The sequence below is a fragment of the Rhyacophila brunnea genome, unplaced genomic scaffold (genome assembly GCF_057557595.1).
Source record: "Rhyacophila brunnea isolate RB1 unplaced genomic scaffold, BYU_Rbru_1.0 scaffold_1, whole genome shotgun sequence".
Lineage (NCBI taxonomy): Eukaryota > Metazoa > Arthropoda > Insecta > Trichoptera > Rhyacophilidae > Rhyacophila > Rhyacophila brunnea.
In genome coordinates this window covers 43308010-43333750 of record NW_028232751.1, presented here as the reverse complement: position 1 = coordinate 43333750, position 25741 = coordinate 43308010, and the positions used below count along the sequence as shown (strand labels likewise).

The 25741-nt window shown below is 34.0% G+C and overlaps 1 protein-coding gene across 1 annotated transcript in view; it reads right to left on the bottom strand.

Annotated features, from left to right (window-relative positions):
- The window catches only part of sowah (ankyrin repeat domain family member sosondowah), a 425153-nt gene extending 401307 nt beyond the window's left edge, over positions 1-23846 (bottom strand). The window contains exons 1-2 of the mRNA XM_085944422.1: positions 23676-23846; positions 22867-23588 (exon numbers count right to left, since the gene is read on the bottom strand). Of these exons, the coding sequence (XP_085800548.1) occupies positions 22867-23588; positions 23676-23802 (849 nt within the window). The 5' untranslated portion in view covers positions 23803-23846. The remainder of the gene's footprint in view (positions 1-22866; positions 23589-23675) is intronic.
- Positions 23847-25741: the final 1895 nt, after the last annotated feature.

Below are 25741 nucleotides of genomic sequence, written 5' to 3'. Positions count from 1 at the left end.
CTGTATTTACAGTGAAAATTACTTAGTGTAATAATTGTATAAATGTTAAATCATTTTCTAAGAAAAGAAACATTATTATGTACCTACTTACCTATTTGATTTTCATTAAAAAAATATTTTGAAGGTTTATTCAAGAATGTTATTTACCATATTTGTGCAGATAGATATTTAAATGATTAATATATTATATAATATTATGACCAAATTTTTGTCAATAAAAAAAACAGTTAAAATTTACGGTTTTTATTTTATACTTTTATCGTGGGTGGCCTCAAAATCAGTGTGTCGGGCCTCCACATTATTAAGCCAGCCACTGCCACGGGTACGACAAAAGCGATCTGCAGTTGCATGTATGTATCGCATGCTACATTGAAACGGGCATTGCAGCAAATGATATCGGTACATCTGCAAATCGCCAATGGTTCCACTCTGGAATAATTTACATACACAAACTTCGCAAGTTACAGCTTATCGACCCCTGCATTAAGGTTACAATTCTATATCGTACATATTTTTGAAGTTACACTTCTTTAGGCGCGTTTGGGAAAACAGATCAGAGTGTATTTTTGGCGTGTGACGAAGTTGCGCGCCCAAAATGTAATGCATTAATTTGGCATGGGACGGAAGTTTTTCCCGGCGACGTTCGGGTGTTCTAAATGCTGGAGGTTTGTAATTTCCAGCTGTGATATTGAGGACTGTGGCTTGAGCCGGTTGGGTAAAGACTGAATGTTGCAACTTTTATTTATGATATTATCAATAAATAAATAAATTTTGTGAATGTTGAGTTGGTAAATAATTCAAACAATGGTATGTTGTAAATTTACAATATTTAGATACTATACACATACATACACTATACACAAAAATACATATTTTTACAGTTTAGGATAATATTTGTCGCATATCCCATGTCAATTTATTTATTAGTGGTTTATAATAATTGAAGACAATAATAATTATTATGTTTCATCACAAAAGCCAATATCACGTTAACCATTAAATAGGCTATGTTTTACTTTTGATTTGTAATAAATTATTATTGTTAACGAAAATAGTTGTACAGTCATCTGTTTAAGCAAAGGTGGTCGAAATAGCGGTTTGCTGATTTTTTTTTGAACACAGGTTTTGAGATATTTTTTTCTTTTGTTATTTTTTGTTCTGTTATTTTTTGTTTTGTTACGCCAAAGTATAACTTCTAACGCGCGTACATAAGTGCACACACCTATTTTTTTGGTGTAGACATACTGTACACATTTTGACAGTGTTAAAATGTTCTTACCTTACGTCTAGCTAGGCAATTTAATATAGGCATTTGTAAATAAATTATACGTCATAAATATTTCCTCCTGTGATATATTTTTTAAATCAATTTTATTAATAGGTAGGTACTTGTATTTTATTAAAAGTACATACCTACAGTAAAAAGAAAATATTACTTCGGTTGGTCGATGGTGTGTGTACGGATGGGGAGCCGTACAAAATACCTGGCAGCCGATGAGCGCATATTCGTACGCATACAATCCACGAACCGAATCATTGCTTTGTTTCTACTGTACCTGCTTCTGTCAAGCTTTCGGAGTTCGGAAAATCATTGACTGAGAGGCCTGGGTAATGAGACGGGCCTTATTTTTCATGATCTGAATGAAGTCCATACCAATTTGAGGATCCTGAACCACTTTACTACACAATTTTATGGTAATCCATGCGTGGATATAGTACCTATATTATATACCGACTTTCATTTGGATTAGGTAGTGAAAAATCTACCTACAATCTACATAATAAGTTGGAGGTAAATGACTAAAGCTAAACCAAAGATAAGCGTCAAAAGACATAAGTCATAAACGCGTAACCCAGGAGATTGGTAATTGCAACCAGCGTGTTGTAGAGATAATTAGATTTATTCGCTTGCAGCCCGCGAGTAGCGTTTGCGACAAGCGAAATAATTCGCGCGAGTTTATCGCGGGCATGCATCACAATTTATCGCGGCCACTGGATCCCCATTTGTGATTGGCCAATTCAGTACGTCATCCGAAATGATGTGACTTCGAATCATCGCCTGGTGATAATATGAAACATGGCATACGGTGCGATTACTCACACAATGTAGATAGATTAGATTGTATCGATTTTCAAAGATAGCGAACACAGTATCGGTAACGCAAATAAATATTCGATGTCGTCACAGTTTTGAAATTACGATCTTACACACAGAGATGAAACAGAAGAATACATGCCTGGTCTGCAAAACAACCACAATCTACGGAATTGTATGGCACAGTTTAAATAGCTTGGACAATACCTACCTAAAGGTAAGGTCACTACATGGTATTCTAAATGAGGACATATCTTCCTCACCCCAATAAAATTAATCATTTTTAGAATCAGTCCTATTATGATCTCCATTTATCTATACACATGCATATTTTAGTTATATTTTGTTACATAATACTTATAATTTTGTTCCATATACCGAAGCGCAGTTTTCATTGTTAAGTATCTATATTATGATGGTGGCCGACCTCTAATAGAGGATGGCACAAGAGGAAGATATATATTTAGTGTTTAAAGGAGGACAGGTCAAGCCAAAAGATTAAACGTTTATATTAGTATTACTATTAACCCATTGGAGACAATCGGCGAAAATTTGACACCGATGTTTACTTTTAGATATTTCTTAAACTACAATATATACCTACACTTTTACAACTTTAACACTAAAACAATGTACAAAAATATATAAATTAAACATATTAAGTACTTATAGTAAAAATAGGTAGTTACTTATAGCAATTTTAGGAAACTCTTGTCAAAATTAGTACAATATTAAATCTCGCAGTTCGTCCATTGTTTCTTCTTTCAAATATGACAATGGATTTAACCAATACTCTCTATCATGTCCTTGGGATATGATATATCTACTCAAAAGTTGGAAATAAAATGCTGACACCTTTCCATATAAAGCAGTTATCTTTTTGAATCCTGTTTCAAGGCTTGGCAGTGTGGTGTGAAAACCGCTCCATTTTCAATTAGGTAAGTATGTAGTATGTCATTATTTCAACATACTTGTTTAATCCTCAGTACCCATTGCACTCCATTTATAATTGCCAAAATGTACCTACTCGTTTTAACTAAGAGTATTAACTGAGAAATTTCATTGTAAGTATATAATTATTATATAGTACCTATAGGTAAATACGTTTTGTAGCAAGTAGGTGAGTGTGTCACCGGAAATGGTGTGCAAGTAATGCATTTAAAAGAGGATAGGCGGCATTCAAAGACAAGACTCTTTACCACCGTGATTGGGTTTGATTGTGGATTTCAGTCACAGAACTGATTAAGTATATGAAATCGGTGAATACCTGATATGTTATTTTATTTTGTCGACCCGTAGGAGTTTGAAAGAGACTGCTAAATGAATTCCGTTCACGCTTCCCGGATAATGACCGGCTCGTGCCGACGTGAAACGGTGTCTACAATAATATCTACATACGACGATTTACATCGGTCGAATGGCTGAATGACATTTAATTCAATTAAAAAAGTAAAAATAAAATTCTAATTCTTCATATTTAATTTTGAAATAACAAAGATTTTAAATTTGATCGATCATGTCCGTATTTTCGCAAGGCTGTCGATAGTCAGGTCGAGGCATTAAATGGCGATTTCAGATAATTATATTACCTATAGTTATTGCGTAATTTCGAATGCAATATGGGAATCTGTTAGCAGTAAATGAAGATTTTCGATTGAATAATATTTGGTTCATAATAATATCCTAAACATATTCCCAATTTATCAATATAAAACAATCATCATCACTATTCCTTTCATTCAATGAATAATTCACGAGATTTGAGAATGTAACATTCAATATATTGAACATTTTATATTAATAAAACCCACTAGGAAAAATCTTTGAAAAAATTGTAACGCAATTTTATAAGCATTTCATGAAAGAAATACTAGTCACAATCGTCGTAATTTAGTAGGATGTCCGTAGCTTAATTGTGTCCAGCAGAAGTAGTTATGGAAAACGAGTCACTTAAATTTGAAAATAAGTTTTCGCGTCAATTACATTTCAAATCACGAATAACAAAATAATCGGACGCTTGAACTCGCTTCTGTATTCAGAACGTTCACTTGTATATAATATCGTTTGACTCGATCATGCTTTCACATCATTTTAGAAGTACCCAATGACTCGTTCCTATCTTCAGAGCGTTTACGAAAAATGTTAACTGGATGAAAACGTAGTTTTTAGCCATGACATCTGAACAAGTCGTGATCAGGCGAAATAGTTTTTTATTGTCGCTGTTTTTTCTTCTTACCTAGTTTAATAACGTCTAAAATCATACACTCACTACATATGCAAAAACATTGCGAAAAATGCATTGTTTAAGTTAACATAGAGCAATGTAGAAATTGTCAATAAGTCCTTATTGGTAAGTGATGTGACAATGTGTAAGAACGGAACAATGAAGGGAAAGAGAGTGCATCAACGATCAATTAGCCACGACTTCCTCGGACTGATCCGGCCCATCAGAAACCGCACCGCAACACCATGATAATAATAAAACCGCAATTATTATTATGATGATTATTACTAGGTATTATTAGAAGTTAATAATATCTACCTACTCGATTGTCTCGATGGTAAAAATAGAACCGCGAGGAAATCGATGAAAAAAAATGAGACGCTATCGAAACAATATCTATTTACAATGGTTTGATAGACAAGTGGATTTTTTTGCATGCAGAATAATAATTTATGATAACGATTTCGACAAAAATAAAAAGATTTTGAAAATTAAAAAAAAATATGTGCAAATAAATCCATGACATAATACATTTAGTAAAAAAAACTTAGTATTAGGGCTAGGGGGGTTGTGTTTACAACAGTGGTAGTCAACCTGGTCCCCACCGCCCACTAGTGGGCGTTCCAGCTTTCATGGTAGGCGGTAGGGGTTTTAAAAACATTTTTAGCATCCAAATGAAGGACAAGCCCATTGCATCAGAATCATCAAACTTCATACTTCTTATGTATGCAGAGTATAAATTAAAAGTTCAGTAAGTTGTTTTATAAAGATTTATTCTGCCAAACTTAGCGAAAGTCTGACAAAGTATTTTTGTAAGTAATTATTATTATATACTTAAACTTGCTATAACTATATATTGCGATTTATAAATTTTATAAAGTTGAAGTACTTCCCTACTTTAAAAATCATCATTCCTGTGGAACGGGTGGGCGGTTAGAAAATCTTACTACTAACAGATATACAAATGTGGACGGTATGTATAAAAAGGTTGACTACCCCTGGTTTACAACAACTTCTAGATGGCGAATCCAGAGAGATTTTAGTATGACTGAATTGACCGAATTGACGGTCAGACGAAAGTAATATCTATTCTATAAATTGAAACATTTTTGACGTTTTGTGATATTGCAAAGACCAAGTGTGTTGGAAAAACCATTTTCTATAGAGATGGAGTTTAAATGTATGAAAGTCTAAGCAAAAAAAAAGGCCACTGGTATACTGATTAAGTTAGCTATAAGTAACATGCATTGCAGAGAGTTTCACTATGGTATTTATTTGGCAATTTGCAAGACAATCCGTAGATAGCAGACAATAATACTACACTTTGGCATTGTTTGAAAAATCCTGTAAAATTTGTGTAACCCGTTTATAATAAGTGTGTCGCTAGATTTCAAAATCAGCTAATTCTATAATAGATGAATAGGAGAAAAACAGCTTTCTGTTTTCTCAAATACACAGTCACAAGGGTGAAAGTTTATATTATTTCGAGTATAGAATATTTAAAATTAATAAATTCCACATTTTGATAATGCAGAAATGTTAGAAAGCAGTAGTTCTTCAGCAATTCACAAAAGAGTAAAAATACCTAAAGGTGGACTTGGCTGATTTTGAAATGTAGCGACAAGTAATCAAAATGAAAATAAAAAATCGCTGCCATTGCTTGAGAAAGAAAATCGAAATGGAATGACAACTGAGCGATCTTAATATTTGTAAAGTTTACCAACATAACCGTGCTATACGACTCCCTTTATTTATAGTTCAAATTCATTAGAAAACACCAACTTCCATCTTAATATATTATTATCAATCTAAGTAAATAATTGTTCCCTCATAATTCGAGCATGGATCCATCCATAGCGTGGACGATAACATATTTTTGTACAAGAACCGTTAGCAATTCGTCCAAACCATTAGGATTAGTTCTTTCACTGAATCAAACACACATTTAAAATACAATATAGATAAGTATGCATTTTTGTGTCAAGACGCGTCATCGAACCCGGGCCCTACTTCTTTAAATATGACATTGTTTAATAAAAACCAATGGTAGGTTTTCTTAAAACCATTGCATAGATCTCGCAGCACAAAAGTGTGACGTTTACTACACATGAATCAGAAATGGATTATTTTTAGTTTGTTCATAAGCTTTGGTAAGAAGGTAACCTTTTCTCGGCTTCACTATAAATACCAAAAAATACATTTCGATAAGTACCTAGGTAAGTTTAAAAAAATACACTTTTTCTACAACACATAGTTTGTCTGGGATACAATGGCACCAAAACGACAAGCAATAGAGTGCTAAAAAATTTATTGAATAATCCTTGGCCAACATTAGGGTCAACGCAAGAAAAATGACACGAAAATTATGATTTAATTCACGAGATACTTATGCATATTTTAAGTTTCACATAGGTACATTATCATTTACATAAGAAGTAATGCGCCAGCTAGACGGCAGCGACTTGCATCCGCGGTATACTTGTGCGCTGTGCAAAAAATACGGAACACTTTTACAGCGCTTTTCGGTTTGCGCGAGCTACAGTTTTCCCGTCCATACACGGGCTTCCCGACACAAACCGGTTTGCGCAAGTAAGCTTGTGGTAGCGTCTCGCCGGCGCTTAACAGTGCAATGGAATTAAATACAATAAATACATAAACATTTAAATTTTTCAGGTTGGTAAGTACCTACCTCTACCAACTTCATTATTTTTATATTTTGTTTAATAATCGGTAACCTTGGAAACGGGACGGCAATGAAAATAATCCAAAAACTTTCAGACATGTTCAAAAAAAGATTGTCTAGTCTACTGAAAGATTATCTTGAGCAAAAGTAAGCATACGCCTAATCAGAACCTATAAACCATAAAGTATTGACATTATGGTTAAGAGAACAAAGAACACATTCATTATTTTGTTTTTCGTTAAGTATAGAAATAACATTAGATAAATAATTATAATTTAAGAAGGGTTGATATATGAAACAGTAGACAAACAGCGAACAAATACTAGATAATTTTTATTTTAACACAAGGCCGGTTTCATCTCGAGTCTTGACGGTTACCTACTCTCAATAGAAAAATGATTTTTTTAAGTCTTTGGTGTTTACCCTATTAGACCATGGGCGACAATTTATTACTTATGACGATTTCGTTTCAATACATAAATTTATTTCAACCGATAAACGAACATTTTAAGTGCCAATAATAGACTGAATAGTGTCGCGTCTATTCTTTTGTATAGCTAGACAAGACACGACCGAGGCAGGACAAGCTTTCGTGGCACGTGTTTCGTCGACAATGCCGCACGACATTTCGATGCACGTATCCATTTAAATCTAAAATTATTACGCCGCCCGGAAAATACATAATGAGCCGACATTGTTATTTCAGTTCCTTTGTCTTAAATGACCGCCAACCCTTAGCTTAGAAGATGGCCAATGCCGTACGTTAAGTCAGGAGAAATGTCTTATAGAATTGAGATTATTTTTTGTAGGAATGGTACAACCCATTAGGTCATTAGGGTATTGACACGTTACTATGCACCAAACACACGTTAAAAAAATCAGTGTGTGTACTTATGTACGCGCGTTAGAAGTTATACCTACTTCTTTGGCGTAACAAAACAAATACAAAACTTGTGATAAACTAGATTCTTTGACTAGCTCTTAATTACCTTGTTAAATTACACACTCAAGAAAAAGGACCGCTTATTGGAACGCCGTTGGTTTATTTCTATACACAACTTATATTACTAAATTATATAATGGTTTCTCGTTGTTTTTATTTTTAACGTACCAAATGTCAATCTGACGTTTAATCGTTTGTTTATGTAAGGAATTGCAAATGGCCGACAATAATAAATTCGCTGCCTAGGCAACGGAATAATTATAAACTATAATATTATACTGTATAATCGTCACGATTGCAGTATCATACTGTGGCATAAAGGTAGTGCGTTCGGCTGATAACCGAACAATCGGTGGTTCGAATCCAATCGAGTGCGTTTTTTTTCGTGTGAAAAAATAAATTATGTGTTAGTATATCACACGCCAAAAATACACTCTGGTCTGATTTCCCAAACGCGATAAGAAGTATAACTTCAAAAATCAACAAGTAATATGCACATATGGATTTAGTTTAGAGGCAGGCGCTTTACTGTGGGCCAAAATACAATTCATACATAAAATTACGACTACACTGGCTTGCTAAGTAAAAAGACAGTACTTATTGTGGTTTTAGTGAACCCAAATTTTAAACTACTTTTCCTCTTATATTATTATAACATCTCTTATAAAATTAGTGGACTGTTTTGACATAATTTCTAAATAGACACATCTGTTTAGAGATAATATCTTGGGTTTTATGACTTCACTAAAACCACAATACTGTATTTTTACTCAGCAAGGCAATTGAAAATATAATGCACTAAATAATAACGTATTATACCTATCATGTGTAAACTGTTGTACCTATATCTTATATACATATTATAAAATATTAATTTCGTGCGTACATAATATACATAGTAAGTACTACCTATGTGTTCTAAGTATGGAAGCTGTGATTTGATACTCAAGACATAAGTAGGTATGAAGGTGCGAGGGTGCTTTGGATTAAATTGAGAGAGTGCTCAACGCTAACGGCTATGAAGAGGAATTACACACCCTCATCATTGCTCTCCAACCATAAGAATAATTAGTTGAGTTACGATTTACATCGCAGAACTCTATTTAAAAATAGTGAAATATTCTATCGTATTAAATATAAAAACCGGTTTATTCAACAAGTATTCTTTTTTTATATTATTATTTACAATAATATATACGAATTGTGGAACATGCAACTTCTCGTAATACATGTAATTAGACAAACTGAGCAATCTAATAGAATCTGTTTTTGAGAACATATTATGTGATCTTAGAATGATAATACATATTTTTCTTTTTGTAATGTCAGAAAAGTGAAGTTTCTCGAAAACTCTGCAGGTATATTATTAACAAAAAGTATACCTACATTTGGAAGGAGTAACTGTAAGAAAAACAGATTCGTGTTTTTACGAGAAATGGATGTCAGCCACTTGCTCAACATATTAGGTATATACTCTGTCTGACTCATACACAAATTGAAAAACAATAGGTATATTGTGTACTTGCCAAACCCAGGATTCGAGCCTGGAACCCACGGCCCACGACGCTATAGTCCGACGCTTAAGCCGCACGGCCATCGTGCTTATAGCATAAATATATTTTCTTATACCTAATTGATTAATGCTGGACGTCTCTGATACATGGTCCTTGAGACAGTTATTTAGAATATCATTGATAGAGAGGTTGTGATAATATGATGGTGAAATTTCATACCAACGATTCACGAAAAATATTCAGAAAGGGCGAATTTAGAATAAATATTGAGAAAAAAATGTTAAATTTCGAGAATTCTCATTTCTCGAGAAATTGTCTCGAGAATTCGTTAATACCTATGGAAAATGCCGAAAAAGATAGCTGGCGATCATAATCTGAAATGGAATTGAAATTCCCCAGAGGAAAAAAAGTACTAGACTTTGAACCAGAACGGAATTTCTTATTCGCCGGTAAATATTCTATTGGACTTCTCCTTTTGGGCTCTCAGCCGTATATGAAACAGAAACTATGAAATTCGCCTGTGAGCAATTTTTGGCAATGGAAGTTAAAAAAGGCCCACGATTTTTGAAATAATAATTAGGTACCTAGGTAAATAAATCAGGTAAACGGAAAGGGGAGAACGCCGATGAAGCGGAGTGACCAGGCGAAGGAATTCGCTGGAAAATATATATCATCTTTATCAAGGTTTACTTCCTTGGAAACTTATCAGTGTTCAGTCATGAAAGTGGCGATGAGAAAGATATAAGAGATAAAATATTTAAATCCTAAAGCCTCAATAAGAATTTAAGGACGAGAGACCGGGCCATCTGAATAAGAACATGGTGAAACTATGAAGATGATTATTTCTGCGTAATATGAACAGGAGTATTGTATGAGTTTTTAAACAAACTAGCAAATCTCCACAAAGAGCCTCTTGTGTCAATGAATGATCATCACTTATGGTATAATACGGCCTATAATTAATTAATATTTTGGTTCTTGTCTACTTAGTGGAAGCCAGCGGCAAATAAATTTTTAAAATAGCCGATATTATGCTGGATTATTTGTTAGGTTAGATTAGGTTATGTTATCATTCTTAAATTTTGTCGAAATCGGCAATGAAAATTGACGCTGTTGACGCCTTGCTTCCAGTAAACAGACTGGTACTAATATTTTTTTTGGTACCGAGTTATGGGCAAAAATATTTGGTAACTCAGGCGCCGATCCCACTGGTCGGTAAACCCTGGTTTACACTTCTCTCATTGTCACCCCACACGCGCTGTCAGCCGGCTTTCAACTAATTATGTCACCGAATTAATTTTGAATTAAAACTCTCCTAGTTCCTAATGTTTTATAATAAATAATTATCGCGCATTATGACAATATTAACGCTCGTAATGACGTGACGACATTATGAAATCTAAATATTCTTAAACTAAAACCATATTATAAGGATACAGGGTATGCAGTCATCCTAAAATTATTAATAATATATTATTATAATATAAGGGTAGTTAGTTACAGGCAAGATTACGTATATCTACTGTTTTTAATATAATTCAATTTTTGGTACACATACATAAGCGTATTGATTTTATGTGTACGTTGCAGTAGCGAGAGATGGAGGAAGGCGTTAAAAATTCGACATAAATACTGCAGACAGAACGTTGTCAGTCAAAGGTACATACTTATTTGTTTTCATTGAAGCTGGTTAGTTTTTAAAGTTCACTTAAGGGGGGACATGCTCGTCGAAGGTCAAAATTGAGTTTTTATTGTATTTTCAAACCATGATCCTGGACACTCCTTAAACGTTGTAGATAATCTATTTATATAATTTTGAAGCCTTATTATCCTTTATAGTTATTTTAAACATTTGATGACTGCATAAAGTATTTTTGTTACATAAAATAGTATTCTTTTAAACCTCTCGCTCTAATGTTTTAGAATATAGTCATATTTCGGTACATAACTGTGCAGTGGTGTTAAGATTTTTTATGTTTATTAATTTTTAAACGCATTTATGAAACCATTGGTATAATTTATTACGAGATATGTTTTGTAAAATATTCACGATAAAAAATTATATTGATAATCTCTGTGATCCCAAATTTGACAAAAATTAGGCATTTTATTATTCAAAAAATCGGCAAGATTAACACATTTGAAGATGATTCTAAAGATACTTATTATAAGCTATGTCTTTGTCCATTCAAGTGTGATAAACATCTTATGAATAATGATTGCTTTATAATAATTATTGACCTAAGAATAAGGTAGTGTTTTTTTGAAATACGCCATTTCTTTTGTCATTCCCTAGTGGTTAAGCTACAACATACGGCCGTAGCCATAAATTGACAAACTATAATTAAAGTAGTGAGTAAAATTATGTTAACGCGCGTGTTTCCTATTCGGTATTGAAAATGGAAACAAAATTAATTAAATAACATAAAGGGCTTAACAGGGCTGTATTTTTTATCGAGTTTCGCGATGTCTAGTTTACCTCCGTGGGCCTTCATCGTCCTTTGTGACCAACACATGCCATAAAATATTAATATCTTCACATACTTATATTATATTTATTGGCAGATAGATACTTCTGTTTTTTTTCATTCGGTTCGCAATCCCCAGCCTTGGCTAACGGGTCTAGAGACATCATGCGCCCGATTAACACCGGGGATGGGTTGGTGGGTACATTCGGTAAACGAATGTTTAGAAATCCATTAAAATTATTTTACTTGTCAAAGTAAACGTTAACTAAATCGCTTAATATAATATGTTGTCTGGTAGTAACGCAGTAGCTGTTCATGAAGGTAGAATACTATTATACAGGTAAGACAGTTTTAGATCTCGTTACTTATTACCTCAACACTCGTGTAAGCGACATACTATTGAATGTAGACATATTTGTAATGATAAATAGCGCTAAATACTTAGTTATTGATGATGCAATAGCATGCAAACGGAGTTTAAATAGCGCTTTTAACGTCTTTGGTGCTGATACAAATCTTACAAATTGTAAAATACCACATAATGGCAGAAACGGCGAGTCATTAGTAACATGAATATGTATTCATTAGCGGCAATGCAAACGGCAGATTCAGATTGAATGAAATACCGTCATGCCAAGCTATCTTGCGTACCTGTACGATGTACATAAAATGTTTCAATTCGTTTTCTGGTTTATTAAATGATGTAGGTATTCACTAATTATACATATTTCAGTAATAAGACAACCTAATTAAGGTAGACAAGTCGATTAACAGACACTATCAAAGATATCAAATCGCAATACACAAATAGACAAATAATTAGCGTGAAATAGTTGCATTTTCAATACGCATCCTTACTGCAATGCATTTCCAATCACGTACAATGTGTTATTTACATGCGGTAATATTTAAAAGGGGGCTTTGTTAACAACTGTGCAGTAAAAATATAAACGCGAATATGGACTAGTATTGTAGTGAGTTCATTTTTCAATCACAAATCTGTTTACGATAAAATGAAATTTATATTAGCAAGGTCGTCTATGAGGATTGGTTACATTTAAATTGTACGTAAAACAGTTCACCGTGGCACAGTTACGATATGATGACGTGGATATGACCGAGATACTATACGGTTACCAATTTTCATTGCTGATTTTGGCAAAATTAATGAATTCAAGAATGAAAACCTAACCTAACCCAACCCAACAAATAATCCAGTATATCGGCTATTTTCAAAATTTGTTTGCTGCTAGCTTCCTGTAAGTGTAAACCGTTAAGAACCGTGTTTTATTTAGAAATGAATTTTATGACAGTACTATATCTACGATCCACAGAGGTTGGATCGTCTTGAAAAACAGCAAAATTCAGACGCTATAGATAATCCAATACATTGACGGTAGTTTTGGTTCATAACAAAATGATGGGCAACCCATTAAACGCAAGGAACACAAATCCCCCTGAATGTATTTGAATGCGTTTTGCGTTAACGTGACATATTAAAAATAACATAATTACTCAACACGTGTTTAAATTTATCCCATATTATTCTATACTTGAGAATCGTGCGTTCTTACAACCACACCGTGTTTCCTAGTGAAATCTTTATTCACTTAATACATAAATCGTAAATGACAATGATGTATTCTGGTTACCACCCATGATTCAGAAACACCGCGTTCTTGCAGGGATTCCATTACCGTGATGTCTCTACCTAATCATGACAAGCGGCATTAGGCTCGAGGTGCGACCTTGTGCTTGTCATGTGCTCCGAAGCTGTAGCATGACTAAACGAAGTGAGTAGGTATAATCGATGATTATTTAATGTATAATCCTGTTTTATTATTATATTTAGGTAGCTACATCAGGCGCGCATACAAGTGGGTGGTTTCGGGTCCGGACCCCCCCCCCCCAAGTAGGAAAAAGATACAAATTATTAAGATGAATTAAATATTATTTTTCCTCTTTTTCGTCAGGACCTCGTGACTACGGATCGTGAGCCAGATGATTTGGCTATCAAAGCCTTTTTAAAGGATTGCCCCGTCTCCACTCGGCATTCTAGGACAGGCCTAGGAAAGTCCTGGGTCAGTGGAAGACCCGTGACACTCATGAATTGGTAGGTACACTTGTAATTATTATAGCTGCAGGTCGGTTATTACTTATAAGCGGGGTAGATGCGGAAGTCAAGATCGGAAGATTTAATTTGATTTATTATGCTTTTTATCATATTTTTATCCTCTTCTCTTGGTTTGATTGATCATATTGGTTGACCTAAATAAATTTAAAAAAAGAAGAAGTCAGTGGCATGAGCTACATTTTGTGAAATTCGCCGTCTTAAAAATCAATAGTATATTACTACTGATGGATATTTCTTCAAAATGGAACCTCAGTAAAAATTTTCTATGTGCGCGTCTGATGTAGGTACATAGTATACTAACGTCCGTCTTAGATTGATTGACTAGAACGTGCTGGAATTTTCGCAGTGAAGTGTTTCTAGCAAGCATCAGATATCAAATAATTCGTGCGAATAGTTACTAGCCCGTGGGGTGAAATCGGAATAGATAGAGCGAAGAGCAGACGGTGAAAGCGAGGGTATTTCCCGCGCAATAAAACGTCTCCAGGATCACAGAGAGAGAGTGTGGCGGTGGAAGGAGGAGGGCGAAGAGGACCCCGTCGCAATTCGCAGGCGATGCAAATTTCTTTCGCCGTGTTCGACACGCTGCCGCGCCGAGATTCGAATGGGGGACGCCGGAGGAAACTATAAATGCCTACTACTACACGGCGAAAGCAAAACAAACTTGGCAATTTCATTCGGGGGTGTCCCCCACGGTCCCCACCTACTGGGGAACATCTTGGAAATCGGGCGACGGATCTCAATATGCGCATTAGAGAGCGACGCCACCGGTGTCACGCCTACGACTAGCAATATTGTTTGTTACATATAGATAATATAACCCTTCACTGCCTGTGACTGTACTTACTACTTACAAGACGTGGCGCAGAGGACGATATTACATTAATATAAAATATTTATAAAAAAAAATTAAATAAAACAGAACCATTCAGTGATGGGTTAATTTCACTATACTTAAGTCTTTGCCGTATAATAATAATTACGTTATTTGGCAACACCTACCTCTATAAACCATAACGCTGAGGTTAATCGTGTGTTAGCCCCTCTCCATCAACTTTACTATTGTCGAACAAGAACTTCTTGTCCACGTGGTAAAACTGTGAACTTCTCGCCTTTCCTGTGCAGTTAATCGCACTTCTGTTTTCGAATGAGGAACGCCTCCAAATTTAATCTAACGATTTACGTAATTTGAAGCTTTTTATAATAACGAATATGTATAAATCAGGAATGATGTTGGAATTATTATTAGTAAACTTTTGGTTTTTTTTTCGAAGAATAAAAGGAGTCGCATCTAAAAAGAGACTCGATACACTAGTCAAACAAACGTTGCCGCCATGACAGGTACCTCACTGAGAAGTATTCTATATGGCATGTGACTACAGAGACTTGCTGTTATTGACGAGATCCAGATCACACAGCAAGTCCCACACTACATCACATGTGCTCTCAAAGGTAGCAGTAATGGGTAGTTAGCACATAATTGCATTTATTTATTGTTTTTTTATGCATACTGTCATTTCCCTCTATTTTCGAAAGTGAATTGCAAGCTGTCACTTTTATTTTTAGAATGGTTTTTCGTCTGGATTTTAGGACTTGAAGGTGGATAATTAACAAACCGGAATTATGATGGAAACGACGAGTTTATTTAATGTTACTAGATTAACTACATTTTATACAATTTATTTTATACGTAGCGCGAGCGAACAGTGTTTTCTGTCTGGTAGCCGGCCATGTTCTGACGAGATCAAAAACAAAACAAAAAAGCCGTTCGCGAACCAACACAATGCGGAGTTCCCCAATATGAAATTTCGCCGGCAACCATATACAACGCTGCCGGTTTATTAATATTTATTTTCGTAATCAACCCACTATTTCTTGGTTTGATATCGATTTGGGCCTCTCCAGATTTACAGAAACATCCCCAAATGGGGGACCATTTGAGAATGTAACAATACTCAAACAAGCATAGGTACCTACATAATATTATGTTGGTATGTATAATTAAGGTATGCGCCGCATTCGCTGATAGATTTATGTAGCCCTATGGTATGGCCCTTGGTCAATATTGTATTTGAATTTTCGGGAGATTCGTCATAGTCGCCATAAAAAGTAGTAAGGTCAACGGCAATAACACACTATCTATTCATGTTGTCATACGGCATAAACAATAAATTTTTTGATATTATATCCACAAAACTCAGGGAGATAGAAGAAATAATATCGACAATTGTTAACAAAATAAATTACTACTGAAGCGATCTATTTATAATTATTGTAAGTTAATTAGTATCGAAAATCACAAATCATTCAATAATTCTAAAAACATCACAACGTTATATGAAGCCACAATATATTGATAATGAAATGAATGCATAACCATATGTTTGAATATGTTTCTTAGGTGTGCTTACATACTGTAGCTTAAACACTAGACGATATTTATAATTTGACCACGTATTTTTTCCGAATTATACGCGGTGAAAATGAGAACTCTGCCATTCTTCGTAGTATTGACCTGTGTCCCTGATAACTATCTTAGAAATCGGGAGCATCAGTTGTTTGTTGTCCCAACGTGCAGAACTAGCCTGCCATTGGTAATGCTAATTGGGAGGACGATAACTCTGTTCAACAAAATCACTTCGGATATTGACATATTCCACCTGCGTGTGGATGAGTATAGGTGGGTATTGTTTTATAAATTCTTAAAATAGGGTCTGCTCAGCTCATTCTGTTAACCTACTTCCTTGTATCTAATTTATTAAATATTTTTTTTCTATTTGCACTATCTACTAACTGTTTAATAACTTTTATATAATGCTGATTTAATAATATTTCTTTATTTATAAATTTCATGTTGTGAACGTCTTAAATTAATAATTTGTAATGTTCACTATAAAGAAAATGAGTTTTTTGGTATGTTGCAAAATACCATAAAAATGGTATTTTGGTTAGGTATAAAAGGAATACAGATAGGTAAAAGATCCAAACTTTGTGGAACACCAATGATACCATAATTATGACGTGTATTAGAATTTAAAATATTATAGGTATGGCAGCATTGGCGAAGTAGTTTTACAGTGGATTTAACAAGATAGCTACTTATATCACACGATAATCTTAATCAGCAGGCAAGGCTGAGTGCCAAACGCACGGGGGCCATTACGGCGGGTGCAAATTTACTGGGGCGGAATATTCGGGGCAAGAACTCGGGGCAAAAACACCATCGCGCCACCCCAGAGAGCCCAAGAAGTATGGCTTTGGACGACTGTTGTCGAGTGGTTGACGTCTTAGAGATTCAAGAGTCGCGACTGCTGCCGTTACAATGTGTTCCGAGGCGGTGTGACGACTCCTTACATCATTTGCAATTTAAATATATTTGTGACTTGCGAACGAGGCTCGTAGACAGACATTGCGAACTGGAGAGGTTTCCAGTTAAAGGTAGGTGTAAGTACAAACTACAGCAACTATATTACAGTTAACAAACGAACCTATTCAGTTGTGCAAACGGAATAATGTGTTAGTGCACTAATTTACAATACTATCCTAAGTATAGGTACATAATAATATAATATTATACTCAGTCGATTCCGGAGAAAAAACAAATTCTATACATACAGACTATGTTAACCCCTCACAATTACGATTTGCAAAATAAAAATGTGACCTAAAAATGTTCTCCATTTTATGATATGCGTACTGACATTTTAGTAGTTTAGTAGTTTACATAATAAGAAGCCCTTTTGTAAAGTGAAACTTTTTTAGGCAATTAAACACGAAAATTAACGTGACGAAGAAGCGTCATAGTTGACTGAAAAATAGAAAATTAAAATAGGTATCGGCAGATAACAAAATCAAACCCTAAACCTTTCGATTAGCAGTTATGTACGCTGCCAATTATGCTATTCCGGATATCGCGTAATAAAATTTTGTAGGTATACATTGGGCTCGACCGGGATTTAAATAATGCAAATGTAAATTCCTCAATAAGTAGGTACTTCTTTTTTTCCAATGCGAGCCGCATGGCTGCTTATAAGTTTACTTATAAGTTGGCTTGGACATTTGTTTTTTATGAAGTGCATTACATTGAATGATCTTTCACAGTATACAGTAGTAGGAAAAATCAACAATATTAATAAAGCAATTGTTGCTAATTCTTTGAATTAGCAACAATTTTCAACCGTGGTATTATTAAAAAGGTTTTTAAGTATGTAATTGGTCATGACTCATTTCCAATAGCGCATATTTAAAGTTAGCCCAGTTAATTAAATTATTAAATACTGAAAATGATGTTGGTGGCCGCACATGAGAACCACTGGGTTAAAGTAAGATAGAATTTCTACGGCTGAATTAAATATTTTTAGTAACGTTTCATAGATAACACAATCATTGCTAACCTATTAATTACCACATTTAAATAACATGTTACTTATATCTAATGGCCAATGACTCCAAACGCGCCAGTCGCGGTGTTAGCACTAAATGAGTAAAGTTAATAATAATAAAATTGAGGTTCTACTGTGCGCTATAGGTACGCAAGAAGCACGGCTTCATAATAGTGTCTCTTTATATTATTATTCTGACGTTCAATCAATATAATAAACCAAAGCATTGGGTAGCTGGTAGATATAGATACAGTAAAAAAATATGTTGAAAAAAACCCCTACCTGAGACACACTTGCCAGAAGTACCTACTATTTAAATTGAACTAAACTTTCATGTCGGAACTACACAAGTCAAAACGTATTCGATATTGTCTCATATTTCGACATATTATTTCGTAGACGCGCAAGGAAAAATTTGGGTAAGTATAGAAAGAAACAGTAATATATTTTAGAAATATTGATATTGGTACAAGGAAGTGAGCTGAATGTAATACATAGGTACATACATAATATATAAATATTAATTTGTATACTAAGTATAAAGTTTAGATCACGTGTCATATTTTCCGAACTGAAATAAATTTGTCACAATGAAAGGTACTTAATTGAAATCTCTCAAAATAACATTGATCAACATCTCTTCTTAATTGATTCTTTATTATTCAAATAATCATCTTTATCGATAGTTAAATGTCCTTAATATGGTAAGGTATAATTCATGATTTTATTTTAGGAAAATTGCTGACACAATCAAAATGCAGCCATCTACCATTTTCTAATCCTAAAATTCAATTCATTACCTACAATCTACAATATTTCTTCTTCGGTAAGTAGGTATACTTTACTCAAATAAACAAAAAAATCGGTGTGTGTACGCGCGTTAGAAATTATACTTCTTTGGCGTAACAAAACAAAAATTAAGTATTTTATCGATATAGGTACCGTCAGCAATAATTTATTATGTATGCGAATAAATAATATTATTGCAGAATGAATTGAACTTTGGAAGAAACAAATCTCAAAACCTGTGTTTGAAAAATTTAGCAAACCGCTATTTTGACAATATTTGCTTAAACAGATGACTGTACAACTATTTTCGTTAACAATAATAATTTATTACAAATCAAAAATAAAATATAATTACCCTATTTAATGGTTTAACTGAAACGTAATATTGGCTATTGTGATGAAACATAATAATTATTAATGTCTTCAATTATTATAAACCGCTAATAAATAAATTAACATGAGTAATATGACAAATATTATCCTAAACCTAAACTGTAAAAATATGTATTTTTATGTATGAAGTGTCTAAATGTTGTAAATTTACAACATACCATTATTTGAATTATTTACCAACTCAACATTCACAAACTTTATTTATTTATTGATGTATAATTTTACTCATAAATAATACTTACATAAATATAGCCTCAAATCTTGATACACAATCTTTATATATAAATAAAGTTTTATGAATATAAATTAACAGTGTAGAATGTTATAGGTAATAGTTATAAGAATGAATAATCACAATAATAAATTGTGTTGCAACCGTCACACGCCAAACGCGTTACATTGGCGCGCGCAACTCTGTCACACGCCAAAAATACACTCTGTTCTGATTTCCCAAACGCGCCAAAAGAAATAAAACTTCAAAAAAAATTTTACATTATAAGAAATACATTAAATAGAACTCGTAAATTATTATAAGCACTGCAGGCGAAGATTTGTCTCAATTGTTTATTTTTAATTGCTGCTCTTTAGAATGTGTCACCCTCAGGCAGTGCTGATCTACCTGCCCCAAGAGACTTTTTTCATTAGACAGCTTTTTAAGTAGATATAGATTGTATTGAGACCATACCCGGAAGAACATTAATATACATAACATAATACAGTTGCAACCTTAGACTATAGATACATCTAGACGCCACCCGTTGCATTGCTAAATGAAGCTGAGTGCCGTGCGTTTGGTTTGTGGGCGAGCGAACGCATTCGTACACAAATGATTGAGACCATAGACCATTTCGCTAGTGTTCGCACTAGACACTCAGAATTAAAATATAATTTTCTATTTTCTTACGTTATATAGTATTTTTAAGCGGTCAAAATGCAACCATTAGGTAAAAATATCCATAATTTAAATTATTTTAAAGAAACACTAGGTCACTGATATTAAAATATATAATAATATACAAATAAATTATCACGAACATGTATCAACTACCTATGAAACGTAATACCATCTTCTTGCTTATCAGTACGGCTACCACATTTTAATACAACACACAGAACTAATTTTCTACTTAATTAACTAAAAATATTTACCACTGACATTATGTTTAACACAAAAAATATCAATTTTAGCAACACGCGCTCGCAGGTTATCGACGCTTAGTTAAGCAACAAACTAAGATATGGCGGCGACACCACAGAAAACCATCTCACACATCTGTAAACCTGTTATCTTACTCTAGCGCGTGTCGCAGAGATTATAAGGGGGCCGAATACTTTCTCACTCGCACTTATGCATCGTTTTTCTTCAGGCCTTGGTTGCAACCCATTTTGGCAGCTCGACTGACTTGAGAAGGTTCCATGTAATATAGACACATTTGAGAATATAAAACAAATGAATATAAGCAGAACTCACACGTCTAGAAATCATTTACTGACTTGATAGTAAAACCAAAAATGTTAGTTGTAGTGCTCATGTCAAAAATATTGTAAATAAAACTAATAAATGTGAAAAGTAAATTCAACATATATTAAAGTATACTTAAGTACCTACTAGAATTATAAATATTTAAAAATATAATAAATGATTACTTATAATACAGAAAAAAAAATTAAACATAGCTAGAGATAAACCAGACAAACTTCTAATATGGCGCAGACTGGTGTGTGTGATGGGAATTACACTGTACTATTCTTATACTAATATTTTTATAAAGGAATCAAAACCAAGCATTGTTCAATATTTCACCTCGATATACAAAACCTAAACCTACTGCAATTTAAGCAACATATAAAAATTCAAGAACATGCTGACAATCTAATCAAAAATGTTTACTGATAATATTATGATAAAGTGGTAGATAATATGATAAGGCAAAAATCCTTAGCAAATGATGCATCAAAGAAAGTTGTGGTGGAAGCCAACGTTATATTTCAGGTGCAGCCATCATAAGGAATGAATTTAATTAAATAAAAATGCATGAACAATCTAACGAGGCCAAGACGGAGGGAGTCCTTTTTATCACTTTCAATTACATATAGAAAAGAATAAAGTCAATGCCAAAGATATTACCATGATTGCAGTTAAGATTTTCATGACTGTGATTTCATGTAGTGACATTAATGTAAAGTAAATGATGGTGGCAGAGGTTGGCTGCATAGAATTAAAGTATATGAAAGAGCGAGGGATTTTTTAATTTCACAGATGGCATCCGCAGCGATGCTACAATGGTAACGCTATGTAGTGTATGTACATTATAAAAAAATAATAGTATTTTTTAAACGACTAACAAGATTATTAATATACATGTATAATGAAATTATGTAATGCATTTCAATAGGTACATCAGATATTGTCTGACGCTATTAAGGCATATTATTTTATATTCCGCCCTCTATGAATGCAACGTTAAACCAAAAAGACATCACTGTAGTAGCAATAAAGATCCTGTGCCTATATTCCATCGTACCCACAGCGAGTAGAATGAATTACAGCAGGATTATTGAGTTGTTTTTACCTTGGTTATGCTAGGTAATTGCTTAGAGTAACCTTGGTAATAATCCCTGCGTAATATATTCCACTCGTGGTGGGTACATATGCAATGAAGGTACTAGACTGGTAAGTTATTAGACAACTAAGTTTTATCTTAATGGTAAATATTTCAATCAGCGGTTTATAAATATTGTGTTATCAAGAATAATAATGAACTACACCAAAAGCTATGCTTCCTTCCTATAAACGCTTACTTTTAATTTAAAGTTTTTATAACATAAGGTAAATAATATGCATTATAAACTATGTTTCAGTACATTTATAATTAGACCCTTACCCATAGTCATACTTATGTAAATGAATGAGCTTATACGTTACCTGAGATAGAAATATGTCTGAGATTGTCATTACATGTTCCAATTCCGTGTAACGCATAAGGCCAATCATAATAAGTATGATTATGCATTGGGTTCTTAGTTGTATGACCGGGTAATACTGTACTAGTATTCATATCAATTGAACGATATACAAGGAATTTCAAACAAAACAAGATATTAATATAATTTCTACGTCCAATGTTGCAATAGACATGGGTATCAAATAATTACAAATATATTACATTATTAACTGATAATATTATAATAATGCCTAATGTTACAAGTATATTGATGGGCATATAAGGTATAAAAGACTCACCCTTGTATTCTTCTTCTTTAGAGGCTGCTTAGGATTGTCTCCAGTAACGGAAGCCAATCTGTTAAACTTCTGCGTCCTTTCTTTCACTGATATATTATGCTCGTTGTCATGTACTAGAGACTGCTCGCTTGCTGAACGGAGCTCGACGCGGCCATCTTCTTGATCGTCTTCAAGCTTCAACGGGCTGACTACGTTCTTATTGTTTGAATTCATTTCAATAGCTGCAGATGAATTCTCGCTTATTTGTCTCTCTAGTATGAGTAGATCGTTACTTGATATCTTGCGCTGAACTTTTGCAGGGCTTTCATTAAAAGATAACAGTAAACTGCCTTGTATTTCAGGGGAATTTAGCCTTCTCGTTTCAGACAGAGGTGTATTTAAATTCATCATACTGTTTGTTCTCGATGAAGCTATAGAAATATCAATGTTGCTGCTGTTGTTATTGGGTGAAAGGATTTGACTAGGAGAGTTAAGTGAAGATGTTGGAGTTACAACTGGAGGAGGACGATAAGGAGGCGGCTGTCTTGGTGAAAGCGGCTCCGAAATAGGAAGAGTGACAGGTCGTTGAGGTATATTTTTGAGGTTAGGATTTTGATCGGGTGATTCAACTGTTAAGTCCGCTGTAGATTTCTTCTTTTTGAGGATAATATATTTAATACCTTTATCGGTCTTTATTAATGCAAGCGTATTTACATGACTTTTGAATGTTCCTCGTGCTTCATCTGAAACAAAACAATACCTACAATGTATAGCATTCCTACAGTTAATATGACACCTGTTATGAGCCGAAAATTCCAACTATTACTTACCCCTTGTGGCTGGATCGGTTAAAAACGGTTTGAAGTGTTTAACCAAGTCATGATTGGTAACTTTTCCACCATTTCTAAGCAAAAATGATTCTATTTCACTTATACTAAGCTCTTTTGGACTATCCATTGTGTTTGGCTTTGAATCTACACGGCTGTCAGTTGAGCGAAAGTGTGGATAACTTCACACCGGCAAGCCAACCGCACGCGCAAGACCGGTGTGAACATAGCAGCGAGCGATAGCAGCGCGCCTACATTTGAAAATAAAGATTTGAAAATGTAAAATTATTATTTTATTATTTAGTTTACAAGTAAGTACCTACTAATTACGTTTATCGTAAATTGGATGGTGAGAGTTGTATGATAAATGAAACCGTGTTAATGGGAATATTATAATGTACATGATGTATCTTTAAAATAAAATAAATAAATCACATACATTATTAATGGGCAAGATTTTAAATTTTTGGCATTTAGTTGATTTACAACAATTGAAGATGTTAGGCGCTATTAATTTTATAATTACTTCGGTTTACAGTGAGTTTATACCATTACATTCTTTTATATTAATTTATAAGTAGGTACCAGAATATGCTTTTTTTTTTTAATAAAATTGGGATTAAAGAGATCAGAGTATTTTTGGTCTCATGGAGTTAGGTACTTACAAAAGATACCTATATACTGCCTAAACAGTGTTACCAATCATTAAAATAAAAAAATTGTATTTAATATTGTGTACCTACTTCATGGCCCTCACAAGGGGGGTGGCTGACAGGGCATTAGCCTGGGAGCCCGGCGTGGCGGGTCATTCAGTTAAGTGTGATAAACACATAATATACCAACATGTGGTTGTGTGATGCAATTTTTGCCTATGGTATCGATATTCGACAACTCCATAATTCAAGTGGATTTAATAAAAAATATACTGAATACCTATCCTTTATTTTAACTGGAACACCATTTGGAAAATGCTTCTGTAGAGTGTCACACTGCCCTTAACCTTAGCGATAGATGGGGGGGACGCCAAACATCCTGGCCCAGGGGCGTTTATGGAAACGTTTTATGGTGACACGTATTTTTTCTTCTAACGATGTTTTTCGTTTAAATACTTTAAATCCTAGTTTAATAATGTTACCTATTCAGAATGAGTTAGATAAACCGGTATATGTAATGTTTCTATAAAAAATGCTTCGAAATATTTTGCCATAAATTCAGAGTATACGCGACAGTTAATCGAAATATTATTGCGTATTATGCACTATTCCCTATTATTGAACAGTCATACTTACAGGCCTTCGTTGAATGATTGAGTAGGTTAAAAGCGAGGGGGGTTCTCTTCTCTCCACCACTTATCCATTAGGAATCTTAGCGTTGCCAGATAATTAGGTAGTCAGCGCACTAGGCAGCCTGGCTGCGGAGCCAACGTGATCTGCAAATTTGTATTAAAATATATTCAAGCGAACGCACTATGCAGCCAAATTTTGTCGGCTGCGGGATCCAGTCGAAACATGCCGATTACGCAGCAGCCACGTCTTTCCGCAGCCAAGTATGTAGCTGCCTCAATCCTCGCGCACTGTTGCGGCAGCCAGGTGTTTCTCGTATTCGACAAATCGTAGCTGTAGGATTGGTTTGTCGAACAAACCAAATGTCAAACGTTCAGGAGACGAAAAACAAATTTGATTATCCTATATTTAAATACATGAAGGTATTTAAATTGTTGTTTTTACAGCTTATGAATGCTGTTTTTATTACAAAGCAATTTAAAGAAAAGGATGGTTCTCGTCCATTTAGATACAAAAAATCATTCTGCATTCAAAGGTCGATTTCGACAAAAACGGATATTCGACAAACCAATCGTATAGTGACGAAATTGTATGACGTCTTTTAATACAGAGAGTTTGGTTAGAGAACTGGAATATCGAAAAGCACTCTAATATATATACAATTTGTAAATATCAAAAATATAAAATTTTGTTTTATGTACAAACACCTCAATGTGACAAATATTTTTTCTTCGGGAGTTATACTAGCTCGTATTCGAGTATCAGTTCCTATGATTGATTTTCAAA